Below are 13978 nucleotides of genomic sequence, written 5' to 3'. Positions count from 1 at the left end.
TGGTGTTTGGTCAGAGCCCGTACTAAAGCTGATAAATCTTACAGCGTTGCCTTGTCAGTCCAGGTACTGCTATAGAGCAATTTTCCTCCTCTTCTATTTATGTATGATTTTTGGAGGTACTTACTTCTGGGCCACAGGTTATCCACTGAGCCCTGAAAGTGAATGTGTCATCTCCTGGGTCTGATTGTGGTGTGTTTTTTTTTTTTTAATGTCCTTTTCTTTTGAAAATACTGAATTGGTGTTGGCACATTATACCCATTTTATTGCTCTTTCTGAGAAGTGTAGATGGTGTTAGGGGCATGGCACAAACTACCAACTGGATGAGTAACAGCAGTTACTTCTGGCCCTTTACCAACTGCAGCATCTTTGAGGAGGAAAGCAGATTTAAAAAAATCATTTTATTTTTTAAAATCAAAGGAAAATACAGTGATTAGTGTGTTGTTATATATCGAAGAGAGGGAAACTTATAGGTAAAGGGCACCAAAAGGAAGATCCCATTAAATTCTTTTGCCTACTTCTCCATTTAAAAAATAAAAAAATAATTTTCTTAATAGATACTACCTCACATAGTTTAAAACAAAATGTAAAAGGCTACACATTAAAAAGACTCACCCCATCTGCCCACTCTAGCTCTGAAGTCTCCCATCCTCAAGCAGGTTACTATTGTTAGTGTGTTATGTGTACTTTTTGAGGTTCTATATAAAGTATATACAAGAAAATATCAGTATACATTATTAAATTGTCCTCTTTTAAAACAAAAAATAACACATTATATAATTATCCCTTTTCACTTTGTATATTCTGCAAAAGAAATAGTCACATTCTTTTATTTTAAAATGTATTTAATAGCACCATGGTATTCCTTTTTTAGTAATGTACAACATTGATAGTAACCTGAAATCAGCTGGTTTGTAGCTTAAATAACCTGACTCTTTGCCAGGGACATTTACATATGCTAACTTATAAAAACAATACAATATAATGGTATTATTTCTGCATATTAAAGATCTAAGGTTCCGACCTTAAATAATTTTCCATGTTAAAAATAGGTAAGCTTTAAAGCTGATTGTCTGAACTCATGTCCTCTGGTTTCAAGGCCAATATTAATCTGCAGTCTCCTGCTTAGAAATCTTTTAAATTTACCAAGCCATTCTCTTTGGCAGTTGCTTTGTATGACTATGTTCATTACTGATTTTCCACATTGTTTGACTTGCTAGTTCAAAAGTCAGATGTGTTCCCTATATACTGTCTCACTTGGTGAGGGGCTGAGGAGGCCCAGACACAGGGAAGGCTTGGTAACACTTGACTCTCTAAAGCTAGAGTAATTGATTCCCATCATCACTCATTGTCCAGAGAGGAGAATGTTCTTTTACTTCCCTCTTTAGGAGAGATCTTGGTAATGGGGCTTATTTTTTCAAATATGAAATGTGATGGTTTAATGTGAAGGAATACATGGGACTAATGCCATGGGGAGAAAGGAAAACAAGCATGATGGTAAAAGCATATAAGTTATGGCAGTTTTTCCCCAAACAACTTTCTTACCAGGGCCTAGAAAGAAATATACATGGGATTTCTACTCAGTGCAGTTCTGTCTTGCCAGCTTGTTTGGGATCTACTATTCCAAATAACCTACTAGGTTGATGATTCAAAAAACCTACTAGGTAAGGGTCTAGAAATTTTTTTGTGGCAAAGTTATCAAGCTGTTGACAAATTATATCAAACTGTCCTATGCACAGTCCCCTCCTGCTCACCCTCTTATACTCTCCACTCTTTATGATGCCATAAAAAAATGGAGAAGGAAGTTAGAGTAAGTATCTTTGGAACTTCTCTCCTTTTGTCTTTAAATCTGACAACCCATTCATGCTCTGGATCTCTCTCTCTCTCTCTGGCTATTTCAGGTTACTCAACATTGTCTTTGGTTCCCCCATTCATAAAACAAAAATCAAAAGTTAGATACATCTGACATACCATGGACAGGTCACCAATATGCAGAACTAGGCAGGGAGGATGCATTTCAGAAACAGTCATTGAATATAGAGGGGACAATAGTCTGATTCTTAGGAGAAAATGGCTGAGGAATAGCCATGTTGAAATGTATGTCTGCCCCCTTAGATTTGAGGTACCTATTCAAGCAGAGCCTACCTCTTGACTGATCTTCCTTCATGGAGATTGACTTTGCTGGCCTTCCATAGCTTCTCTCTATAGGTCTGTGAGTGGAAGACTGCTCCTGGCATATAGGCTGATGAGTAACACTCCTTGTTCAGACAGCCTGTCTTCCTATTTGAGGATGAGCACTTACAGAATTACTTTTGACAATGTCTTGTACTTGTAGCCATTGAACCCTCATGTCTCTTTGAGGATTGCTTTGATAATAATTCTAAGAGTAAAATCATGCACTCATCAGAGTGAAAGATGAGTGCTTACATTGTACATGGATGCTGATTTTCATCTGGCATCTGTGGAAGATACTTTTCTGCAATGGCATTCATCATTTTAACAAGCTTTTGGGTCACTTTCTTTTTCTCTTTTAGGAATAAATTTAGCTTTTCTAGAATCCAGAGAATATACTAAAAATAAAATCACAAAAATCAAACTGATGCTTTATAACAGTTAAATGCATCATTTTCTGAAGTGCTTTCTATGGAATATAAGTCCCAATGAGATACTGAATAAAAAAAAAAAAAACCCTAAATGTTTTCTGAACTTGGCCTGAGAATATTCTTTATTACCTATTAAAATCCCATGGCATACATGAAAGGATTTTTTTTTTCATGGTAAGATGTATCATGACCAAGAAAATATTTAAGGAATGATTGGGCCAGTAAATGAAAGGCTCTTGGGGTTACTTAACCAATATCTAAAATACTTCTACAGAAACAAGTGATCTTTCTTTCTACTGAAAACAAAACAGCCTTATGGTATAGTCTGAGGAATTACATGAAGATTGTTAAAAATTAGGGTACCTTTGCTTATAAACCTGGATTGAAAAATTTATAGCAGAGAAGGGGATATGTAAGGTACTATGAAAATTTCTTAAAATAATGTGATATAATCTTTGTTCTCAAGAAATTTCTAATTCATTTGGGCAGACAAAACTGAAACACAGAAAATAATCAAGGTCCAGATAATAAAACAGAGAAGTTCAGAATAGAGAGACATAAATATGGGCCAGAACGATTCTCAACTGGGACAAGGGTAGCATGTGAATAACTAGGAAATTTTTAAAAAAACACCTATTTAAGCCATGTTCTTTTCCTTCAAAATCCTTCTGGGGGATCTGGAAGACAGAGAACCAGGCAGCACACTTAGGTATTTGTATTTTGACAAAGGATACTTGGATGATTATGCTATGTGCTATTTCTGCTACTCCCTTCCTGCCATCTGATCAGAGTGAAAGGGAAATTGTACGTAGTAAATAAGTAGCAAATTAATGTAGGATACATAGCAGGGAGGAAAACCAAGGCAAGCAGAGGTTTGGTTACTTTGGATGGAAATGTGATGGTGGGTAGATAGGTAGAGGACTGATAGATAAATAGGAAGCTATTTAAACTCTTATGCACAACGTGACCTGTTAAAAATAGTGCTTTGGGATGGATCATACAGCAGAGAGTTAGGAGAATACATTCTTGGACCAAGAGGTTGTGAAATTTTTTAGTTGGGAGGAGCTTTGTAATTCCAGCCTCCTTGTTGTGTAGGTAAGAAATTGAGTCAAATAAGTTGTTGTTGTATCCAAAATACACTGTCAGAGCTAGCCAGTAAGCTAATATATACTCCAAGCTTGATTGTGATAAAGAACTAAATTAGGTTGATTTTGTGAATATAATCATGAAAATCCAGATAAAATACATGTATCAAAAGAAAAATTGATAGGTCTCAATCACATACTGGTTTTTCAAGAATGAAGAAGTAAATAACAGGCTTCTTACCATTTACATATTTAGAGTTCCTTCAGAAAGCTTTAAAAACATCTTTCTAAGCTTGGACCTAGCCTTTAAGAAACTTTATCTAGCCTTTAAGAAATATTGGCATGTACTTTAAACAGTATCTTATAAGTGATTTCCCTTTTTCTAATTACTGTTGCATTATAGTATTTATTAATCCCTTATTTTGAGGCTTCAAAACTGTTTTTTTTTTGCCTGCTAAAAATACTGACATGTTTTTATTCTTGTCTAAGAAAGGAATAATAATTAATTTCATGTTTTTCAGGTAGCTAAGCAAGACAAGAACCTCATAAAGCCTCTTTATGACCGATACAGGATTATCAAGCAAATCTTGTCAACACCTTCCCTTATTCCAACAATTGTAAGTCACGATGCTCATCTAACTAGAAACCTTTACTTGTGTTTGGTATTGTTTAGGTAGGAAAACAGCACAATGACAGTTATAAGGAAGCTTTCTTGGCAATATATACTGCTAACAAGTGCAGTTGTTATTTCAAAAAATAGAAATGTGGTCTCCTTCAAACCCAGTATTATACTTAACATGGCTGATAATTAAAATTACTATGAAAAAGGAATTTATAGCAATTGCATTTTTAAGCCAGTTTTAATGCTTTCATTTCTTGGGTGAGGATAACAAATGATGAACTTCAATTTGGCATTATCTACTTTACAACACAGCTAGACCAAACAGAGCCTTTCTATTCTGTGTGTTAATTTTTCTTCTTGAATAAGAAAATTGACTACATGTTCCTTGAGATAATGCGATATTTGTTTTTGGTACCATTTGACCATCGTTATGTAAGATGTAAGATTTATTTCAAAAGAAAATATGGCTACTGAAATTGAATTAGACTATTTTTAATAAAGAATGACTTATGGGAATACAGAACTAGAAAAGCACCACAAATTCTACTCCATTAATATTCAAACAGTCACTTGCTCAAGATATCAATATAAAAAGGAATAAATGTTAACAAATATACATTTAAGTATACCTGACTACATTTTTATACTTTCACAATTTTAAAGACAAAGACAATAGTGAGTCATAATCTCTAAAATTTTTCCATTAAGGAAGCATGATTTAAAATGGTTTGTGATTTTCAGATTTCCTTGTAAGAAAATCTTTTAGTTGTGATAAGCAATAGCAGAACATATTAAGGAATAACTCCGTTTTGCTTTGGACTTCATAGAGCTCTTCCCTGAATTTGTCAGTTTTCTCAATATCCTCCAAATGTAGTCCACACCAGGACCTGCTTTTGGGTATTTCTGGATGACAAAAGGTGTCTGAAATCCATCTCATCCTAATTCATGTAACTGTTATGAAGCTGAAGTCCCAGAAGGTCTGGGTGAAAGGGAGAAACTAGTCGGTAGTGTAGCCCAGATTGACCATAACCTGGATTTTGTGCCACCTTTAGCCCAGCAGAGATGAACTTACTGACCATTTTAGCCCAGCATGGGTACCTCTTTGCTCATTAACTTTGCGAGTTTTTTGATGCAACTAAGGAAGAGTTCCTCTTGGTAGCTTCCTTCTGGTTTTTCAGTAGACACAGGTGTCACCTACTCTTTTCATAGTATCTGTTTATGGTTCCTCTTCCTGTTTTTAGTTCAAAAGGCACATAGCATTTTGTGACTTTAACTCTGCTTGTGATAAGCAGGAGGAAGAGGACTCTGATGAAGACTGTCCACAGGGAAGCCAACAACCGTCTTTGCTAGATCCAGCAGCTCACCTTCCTGTTGGCGACCACCTCACCTTCTCTAATGAGACTGAGCCTGTTAGGGTCCTGCTGCCAGATGAAAAAAAAGAAATTAAACAACCAGCCCTATCCATGTCCAATTTACATGAGGCCACTATGTGAGTGTGAATCCTAAGTATGGAGACTCTTTTCAACTCCTTCTGGTCTGGGACAACTTATATGTGCATACAAAATTCATAAGAACTATTAGATTCTCTAAAAAATGTGAACCACCAGAGGGTAGCCTAAATGCATAATCTGGTTGCTCTCTTGACTAGAGAATGGAGAAGACAAAGCTATGAGGAACTAACACTCCCAATAAGACATAAAGGTGCCACAAATGCTAACATTCAGTTTCCTATAGTTGCACAGTTTTCTCAGCAGGGTCTGGTACCAGTCTAATTCTCAGCAACGTGTGAAGCAGAGCTGGCTTTTGAAAATGCTGGAAAAAAAGGAATTGGGATCCTATGTGGGTCAACACTTATTAGGCCTTTATCCTAGTCTGTTCCATTTAGATGAGATGGTTTCTCCAGCCTGGGAATCCCCTTGGCCATAAGTAAATGAGCCCTTCAAGAACTATTTGTATTTTCATTAGCATTATTATTAATGTTATGTGATTCAGTAGCTGGCATTCCTCTTGATCATTTGACCTTCTTCGGTTTGTATATTACAGGCCAGTTTATAAGATTTCCTTTAACATGTATTACTATAGTGTGGTGATTGTATACCTCAAGATAGGGAGGGAAACCCCCAAAATATCTGAGGTGAGACTAAGAACTAAGCTGTAAATTGGTATTTTAGTGTGCTTGTAGAATCCGCTGGTACCTCAGTCAGTTTCAACTCAGAGAAGTAACCTGTTTGGAAGCAGAAAATCAATCTTCCTTCAGCTCCTCTTTTTCCCTTTTTTCTCTCCCTCTATTTCCTCTTTCCTTTATTTATTGTTGGTTGGTTGTTCTTAAGCAGCTGTTCTTAACTTTTGGGAGTTGCTGGAATCTTTTCTTCTTTCTTTCTTTCTTTCTTTCTTTCTTTCTTTCTTTCTTTCTTTCTTTCTTTTTTTAAGAAAATGTCAATATATTATTTCAAGGGGTTCAAAGTTCTAAAACCATGTACAAGTTCCCTACATAAAAATTTCTGCTCTAAAAGTGTGTCTTTTCTCTTGTCTTAGTAGAATGAAGTAGAATTTGCAGTGTAATTCTAGCTTTATTTTAAATAAGATCTGTTTCATTCCCAAGGGTTTCACCATTTTCTCCATACTCTATATTAAGGATAGAATTTTCTTCAAACTCTCTTCTTCTTGTGCCTCTTACGTCTAGTCTATCATCAAATACTGATGAGTATTCTTTCAAAATGTCTCTTTCTCCCTCATCCCTTCATATGGTCATTATTCTCACCACATCTTATAATGGACTCTGTTGGGCTTGCCTTCTGTTTGTCCTTTCTCTTCTCCTATGACATTGTTTTCATCATCTGTTTATGTGATTCCCTATGATCAGGCTCTACATGTATGTATTTATTCAAAAGATACTCTTTTAGGCAGAACCCTTCTGTATCATAATACAGAATTTATCTATTATAAATTATAATTATATGATAAATTAATCATAAATTATATGATAAATTATATGATGTCTCAATCATGCCAGAACTCAGTAATGGCATATATATTTTTTACTTGATATAGGCCTGTACTTCTTGACCATCTCCGAGAAACTAGGGCTGACAAGAAGAGACTTCGGAAAGCCTTAAGGGACTTTGAAGAACAGTTTTTTAAACAAACGGGAAGGTAAGTGTGGGTGGAGATTTTTTTAAGCTAGTATTTCTTAGGGAACTACTGTTAAGAATGAGTTTCTGGCAGGAACAGTGACTTTATACAAGATATAAATTTCCACAGTGACTTGGACTCAAGATCTGTCTAATGCAACATTCTAATAGTGCCATTATTAGGTTATGTTTTATGGGAGGCTGTAGCTATCAAGTTTGACATCAGGCTTTAAAAAATAAAGGATGAAATCCAAAAATCCCTAACTTTGCCTAATAAATCTCTTTATAATTTTTGAATTTATCTAAACCTTTAGAAATCTATTTGATTTTTAAATCCATATAACTTTTGGTTCATGGTTACTTAGTTTCACAAGTTATTCCCTGTTTCACTAAATTTTTCTTTTGCTTTAAATATATCTTTTAAATTTCAGGGTCTGCCCTTAATTATTTATTTTCAGGTCAAAAGTTCATAGCTATTCCTTCTATCCCTAAAATAAATGTTTAGCTATATCCTCACTTTGTCTACTTTTCTTTGTCAACCTAAGTCTTATTAGGCATTTCAATTAGTTTCCTCTAAATTATGGTGTATTGTCAATGTATATGTCAACTTTTATATGTACAAGTTATATATGTATTTATATGCATATAATTATGTATATGTATGTATGTGTGTATACATATATATGCATATATACATACACATATAATATACATACATATACATATACACACATACATATATATATATATAATCATAAGATTCAGGATTATTGATCTACTTCTGGAAGAGACAAATCATTTAGCTATCCTGAGTCTGTTTCCATGGTTACAAGAAGAAATGGTTGGACTTCCTGGAATACTTTGGGAAGCTACAGTTGTCATGTGGGATATCAATATTAAAAATAATAAAGTGTTTCCCAAAGCACAAAGATATTAAGGTGGCAGAGGCAGGAGTCAGTGATACAACTGGCCCCTCGGTATTCTTCTCCATCTACGTTATCTGTCCTTCCTGAATTGGCTTTGATTATAGCAGACTGAGGGTCGACCTGATAGACTGGGACTATTTTCTATAGCATCCTGAAGGATTAGTCTACTCACCTCTTAGCAGCTTTTCCATTTCAGTCCTCCAGAGCTGTACACTAGGACTGGACCTATTAAATCCGAAACTTTTTGTCTTCAGCAAATACAAATGTAACCCACTTTGTTTTCTACCTGGAATCTTCCATTTCCAGTTGATTGCTACAAGTCCAAGTTATTTACCCTTCTGCTGATATTAACTATCTAGTGAAAAATGTTATGTGGCTGTTAAATTTGAAATATAGGGATGTCTGGGTGGCTCAGTGGTTGAGCACCTGCCTTTGGCCCAGGGCATGATCCTGGAGTCCTGAGATCAAGTCCCATGTTGGGCTACCTGCATGGAGCCCACTTTTCTCTCTGCCTATGTCTCTGCCTCTCTCTCGCTGTGTCTTTCATGAATAAATAAATAAATAAATAAATTCTTTAAAAAAGATTTAGAATATAAAACATGGTTTTCTTTTTCCATTTCCATTTTTTCCCTTTACAGAATTTCCATACAGATGTAAATTTACATTTACATTTTTTTAACCTATATGTACGCAGGAGTCTAAAGAGCTTGAGAGCACTCTAGTGTGCTAGTAGTCTTGCCTAAGGGAGATCCAGTGGTATTTAGCATACCTTTTGATGTACAGGGAGGTTAGTGATGTTCCATGTATAGTATTCTGCACCTTTGAGTCTTAATGCCACTTCAGCTATGCCTATATTTGACTAAGGTTGTATGCCCTCTTGTGGTAATATACTTACTAAATGCCAAAGCAGTGGTATATCACAACTAAAATCAAAGGGTTGAATGGCTAGGAAATATGGATCTTAATCTCATTTTCCTAAGGCATTTTATTAGGAAGGTCTAATCCCGTCCATAAGGTAAAATAACCATGTAAATGGATGACTAAAAATTTAAGTTACTATAAATGTTCTTGGTAATATTTGCCAAGCAAGAGGAATAATCATGTAGATATGACATTAACAGTTATGAGCCAAGAACTGCATTAAGCACGTGAGCATGTTTTACATAATGGGAAAACTGCTTTAGGAAATACTTTTCATTCTGGTCAATACACTCTTGTTTATTAGCCAAAATGGAGTATGCAGGACCAGGGGAAATTCACATGATGGGTTACTAGTGTTTCCCAATAAATTAGACCATTTCTTCACTAGATATGTTCACATAAATGAAGGTGATATTTAGACGCCCAGTTAAAATTGTTCCATAATACAGAATGGAGGCAAAGGAGTTCTGTTAAATAACTTATATTTAAGAAAAACCCTGTCTACAGATTTGTGTACTGCTCTGAGCTCTGTACTAGAAATTCCAGGTCAATATATAGTGGTGTATCACAAGCAGATAATTACATTCTTAGGAAATTTTTATAGATTCATGCTTTTAATTTGTGATACTTTTTATCAGTAGTGGGAAAATAGAAGGGTGTATAGGTAAAAATTTAAGTGCTTGCTATTTACCTACATTCAGCCATACTAATATTAGAGAGTATCTGTGTTTATAGTCAGTAGCAACTGTGATGTTTCATCTGTTTTCCACCTCTTGTATTTCAAAGTCATAAATGAAAAGTTCTAAAAGCAACTGGTAATTTTAGCAAGCAAGGAGACAAGAGTCTTCCAAGATCCTAAAGCTATTACTGCCCTTTAGAAAACGTATCCTGGCAACATATTTTTGTGGGAAGGAAATGGTTTTAATTCCAGATGTTACCCAAACGTTCTTCCAAGTAAATGGCAAGAACATATAGTAGTTAGAATTCATATGTATAAAATATGCATTGTCAGATGTCTAGCCTTAGAATTAGTGTGCAAAGAGAACCACTGCAATTCAGATTTATATAAATTCAATCCATGAACATTTCACTGATTCTACTAAACATTATAAGAGACAGGTATTATAATTAAAGCTTGGAAGTATTTCATGTTTATAAGATAGCCATTGAGCTTTTTTCTCCCATTACCATAAATTCATAAATTGTTAATTTATGTAGTTTTTAGGTTGAATTTTTAACAACTCTCATTGTAAGGACTGAACATTCTGCATAGATGTGAACTGTTGCATGAGTAATGGGAGAATGGCTAGCCTAAGAATGCCTTGAGAGTTCTGTGGTTTTTTTTTTTTTTTTTTCCTTTTTACTTGCTCCATTGTTGTATGTCTATGCAGTAGACCATATACTTGGAAAACATCTATGACATTCAAGTTCTCAAAGGGTACTGTTATACAAAAACCTAAGAACACATGGAGGAGGGAGGGAGTGAAGGTGGAAGGGAAGGTAAAAAAGACATGATGCAAAAACCAAGTGGAAACTTCTACTTTGTACTTTCTCATGTAAAAAATATAAGGATTGTTAATGACTTGATTTATTATGAGCCAACAGACAGTATTTTTTTGTTTTGCAGAAGTCCACAAAAGGAAGATAGGATACCAATGGCAGATGAGTACTATGAATACAAGCACATAAAAGCCAAACTGAGATTATTAGAGGTCCTCATCAGCAAGCAAGACGTGGCCAAAACAATCTGAGGTTCAGGAAATGTTTGTGCTCACTTTCAACCAAGATAAGGTCAAGTTTATTTTCCTCTGCCATTCTTGCTAAGTAGTTTTGACATACTGAAAATTGAAGCACTTTAGTGGTAATATTAGCTGTTTTTAAGAAGGGATAGCAAATGTAATTATAAATGAGAAGAGAAAATTTAAATGGGGGGAAATATAACAACTAACAGTATAATTGGAAACAAATTCAGTCTCCTCCATGCCAGGGAGAAAATGCACAGTCAGTATAATTATTTCAAAAAACATTTAAATATTTTATCAAATTTAAATAATACTATTCAATGGGCTACTTGATAGGGAAAGTCTATTTAGTGTCCAAAAATTGCTTCTGTTAGTATATGGAAAAGAGCATGATTTTTTAAAAAATCAATAAAAGGAGGGAAAGAAAATCTTTTTACGTTGGAAGGAATACAGCTAGTAAGAATGTAATTTATTTGAATCTTCTAATAGATTTTTAATGATAAAAAAAAATCTATCTGTCCTTTAAGTCTGCTAGGCTAAAGTATACTAGAATGTGTCACTGCTAATTTTTTATTTCTATATAAAAATAGCACATTATTTTATCTGTTCTTTGAAATTTTACATTTCTGGTTACCAAAGTTCATTCTGATAGCATGTACTTTGTGAATTACATTTGTCTATAATTAACAGATGTTTATATTAAAATAAAATATTAAAATTTGAAAATAGGTATTTTGGATAGATCTGTGGTCTCAGTATATAATCTAATGTGATCATAGTTACAATTGCTAATCTTTTTGTTTACTATAAGAGTATATAACTATTTTTCCATTGGGAATATGCATTTTTCTTAATGTTCCAAGGTCTAAACTTTGTAGAGTCACAAAGATTTCTCATGAGTTGTAGGTATTCTTCATTCTGTACAAAATGAAAAGTTTGGAAATTGTTAAGATACCTTGGAAAAGAAGATAGAATATTTTATTTGCTTCATCATTTTTAGTGCATATAGTTTTGTGTTATTTTGTACTAAAACACACATTTATTATTTTTGCCTTTGTAAAAGTAAGTAAAAGGTCAACATTTTCTCTCTTGTACCAACCACGTTTGTATTTCTGTTTTCTGTAATGTTTAAGCATGATGTTGAACAAATTCACATTTTCATATAGTTTGGATGGGAAGAATATTGACTCTCAGAAGCAGAGTATTTCAGAGGCTCATTGTTTTCTCTGTATTTACCTGATATTTTATAACTTCTATGAATCAGATTGATGTCCTTCATAAATTTGTTTAATTGAAATCATCTACTTGTAACAGGACAGATACACAACTATTTGAAGTTTACAAACCACATCTTTGATAAGGGAAATGGTTTCATGACATGTATACAATTGCTATTAAAATGTAACTCTATATATTCTATATGATTGTAAATATTTTATACAACAATACAAATAAAATATTTTTCTATTATATTTATTATGTTGAACACAATAGTTGTTTCCTGTTAGCTAATATAAATAACATAAATAACACTGTCAAACAACAAGTTGGAAGTGCTGACAATTCTAGGCTTCAAGATTTAACTCATGCTGCAATTACACCCTTTCATGCGGTTTGGAGTTATCCCAATATTTGTTCAGTAGATTAAAATGAATGCATATTTAAACACCATTTATAAGCCGTTATTTTGTATTTTGCTAAAGCAGTTTATATAATTGTTTTGTTATGTTTGGCATAAAGGAAAAATAAAAACATTGCAGCATCTAGGCAATAAAGTGTCAGAGGAGAACTTTCATCATTGAAAGTAATGGGAAGGGCAGGGAGTAGGAAACACTAAAACGGCTCTGAATGATATCTGAAAAATGACAATTTGCTTTTGGTGATAGCGGCATGTGCATGCTTCAGTGGAAAACATCTGGTGATGAAAATGGACAACAGAGGATCAATGCTCCTACAGGAAGAAAAGGGACTGAGTAAGAATAAGAAAAGTGGGCATTAACGTCCAACACTGATATTACAGGTTTTGCAGCTGGGATCTTTCTTTGCATTTGCAGTAGACAAACTCATGAGCTGATGACCAGTGATTTCTGCTACAGTGCCCAGAGAAAGATCCACAGGGTCAGTGTAAATGACTTCTAAAATGACATCCTGGGCATGGTGGTAAACCAGCACCCCATCTTCTTCTGCGCAGGTCAAAAATTTATTATCCTTGGAATTTAGCTGAGGAAGGCGCAGCTTACAAAATTCATCTCCTGGTGATCCCACAGGGGCAATAACAAGAATCACATAATGATAAGCAGTGTACATACAGTAGAAGTCCCCAAAGTATAAGTTAGTATTGGGGTTAAAAAGTTTTTCTGCTGCAATCTCAAACCTGTATCTTCCATAAGGTGAATCCTGGGGTGGCTTCCCAGTATTGAATTCAGTGCTGCAGCTGAAGAAGATGCCTTCTAATTTTCCACTGATAGGAGAGCCATGGCTACCACTGTTATCCTTGACAGATGGTTGCATTGCATTCCCATGATGTTCTCTGCAAGAGAAAAGAAATGGTTACTTCTTGGTATAATAGTTGTAAAGCTACTAATTTACATATAGATCTGATTGGTGGTAGGCCCAAAAGTCTGAATCAGATCAAGGGGAATCTATCTTTTGATCTACTTTACTTTTTTTTGTATTTTAATGCAAGAATGTTCTGCTACAAACCTTGGAGGTCTTTACATAATAAATATACTGGGGGCAGCCCGGGTGGCTCAGCGGTTTAGCGCCACCTTCAGCCCAGGGCCTGATCCTAGAGACCCGGGAAGGAGTCCCATGTTAGGCTCCCTGCATAGAGCCTGCTTCTCCCTCTGCCTGTGTCTCTGCCTCTCTTTCTCTCTGTGTCTCATGAATAAATGGATAAAATCTTTAAAACAAACAAACTAACTAGCTAACTAACTAACTAACCTGGCCAG

The 13978-nt window shown here is 34.7% G+C and overlaps 2 protein-coding genes across 16 annotated transcripts in view; one reads left to right on the top strand and one right to left on the bottom strand.

The window, feature by feature from the left end:
* The window catches only part of FAM13C (family with sequence similarity 13 member C), a 250712-nt gene extending 238209 nt beyond the window's left edge, over positions 1-12503 (top strand). For 8 of the 11 annotated variants that reach the window (XM_049108946.1, XM_025435129.3, XM_035715378.2 and 5 more), the window contains 4 exons: positions 4207-4302; positions 5597-5796; positions 7359-7460; positions 10913-12503. In XM_049108946.1, the coding sequence (XP_048964903.1) occupies positions 4207-4302; positions 5597-5796; positions 7359-7460; positions 10913-11036 (522 nt within the window). In that variant the 3' untranslated portion in view covers positions 11037-12503. The remainder of the gene's footprint in view (positions 1-4206; positions 4303-5596; positions 5797-7358; positions 7461-10912) is intronic. The other 3 variants (XM_025435124.3, XM_049108944.1, XM_025435128.3) reach the window with 1 other exon arrangement.
* Positions 4784-13978, bottom strand: part of PHYHIPL (phytanoyl-CoA 2-hydroxylase interacting protein like) — an 81773-nt gene continuing 72578 nt past the window's right edge. For 4 of the 5 annotated variants that reach the window (XM_025435130.3, XM_025435133.3, XM_025435132.3 and 1 more), the window contains exon 5: positions 12485-13557. In XM_025435130.3, the coding sequence (XP_025290915.1) occupies positions 13023-13557 (535 nt within the window). In that variant the 3' untranslated portion in view covers positions 12485-13022. Of the gene's footprint in view, positions 11946-12484; positions 13558-13978 lie in introns of those variants that run through there. The other variant, XM_035715380.2, reaches the window with a different exon arrangement.

Source organism: Canis lupus, chromosome 4 (genome assembly GCF_003254725.2).
Source record: "Canis lupus dingo isolate Sandy chromosome 4, ASM325472v2, whole genome shotgun sequence".
In the NCBI taxonomy this organism is placed as follows: domain Eukaryota; kingdom Metazoa; phylum Chordata; class Mammalia; order Carnivora; family Canidae; genus Canis; species Canis lupus.
The sequence above is the reverse complement of the archived record's forward strand: the minus strand, read 5'-3'. Positions and strand labels throughout refer to the sequence as shown.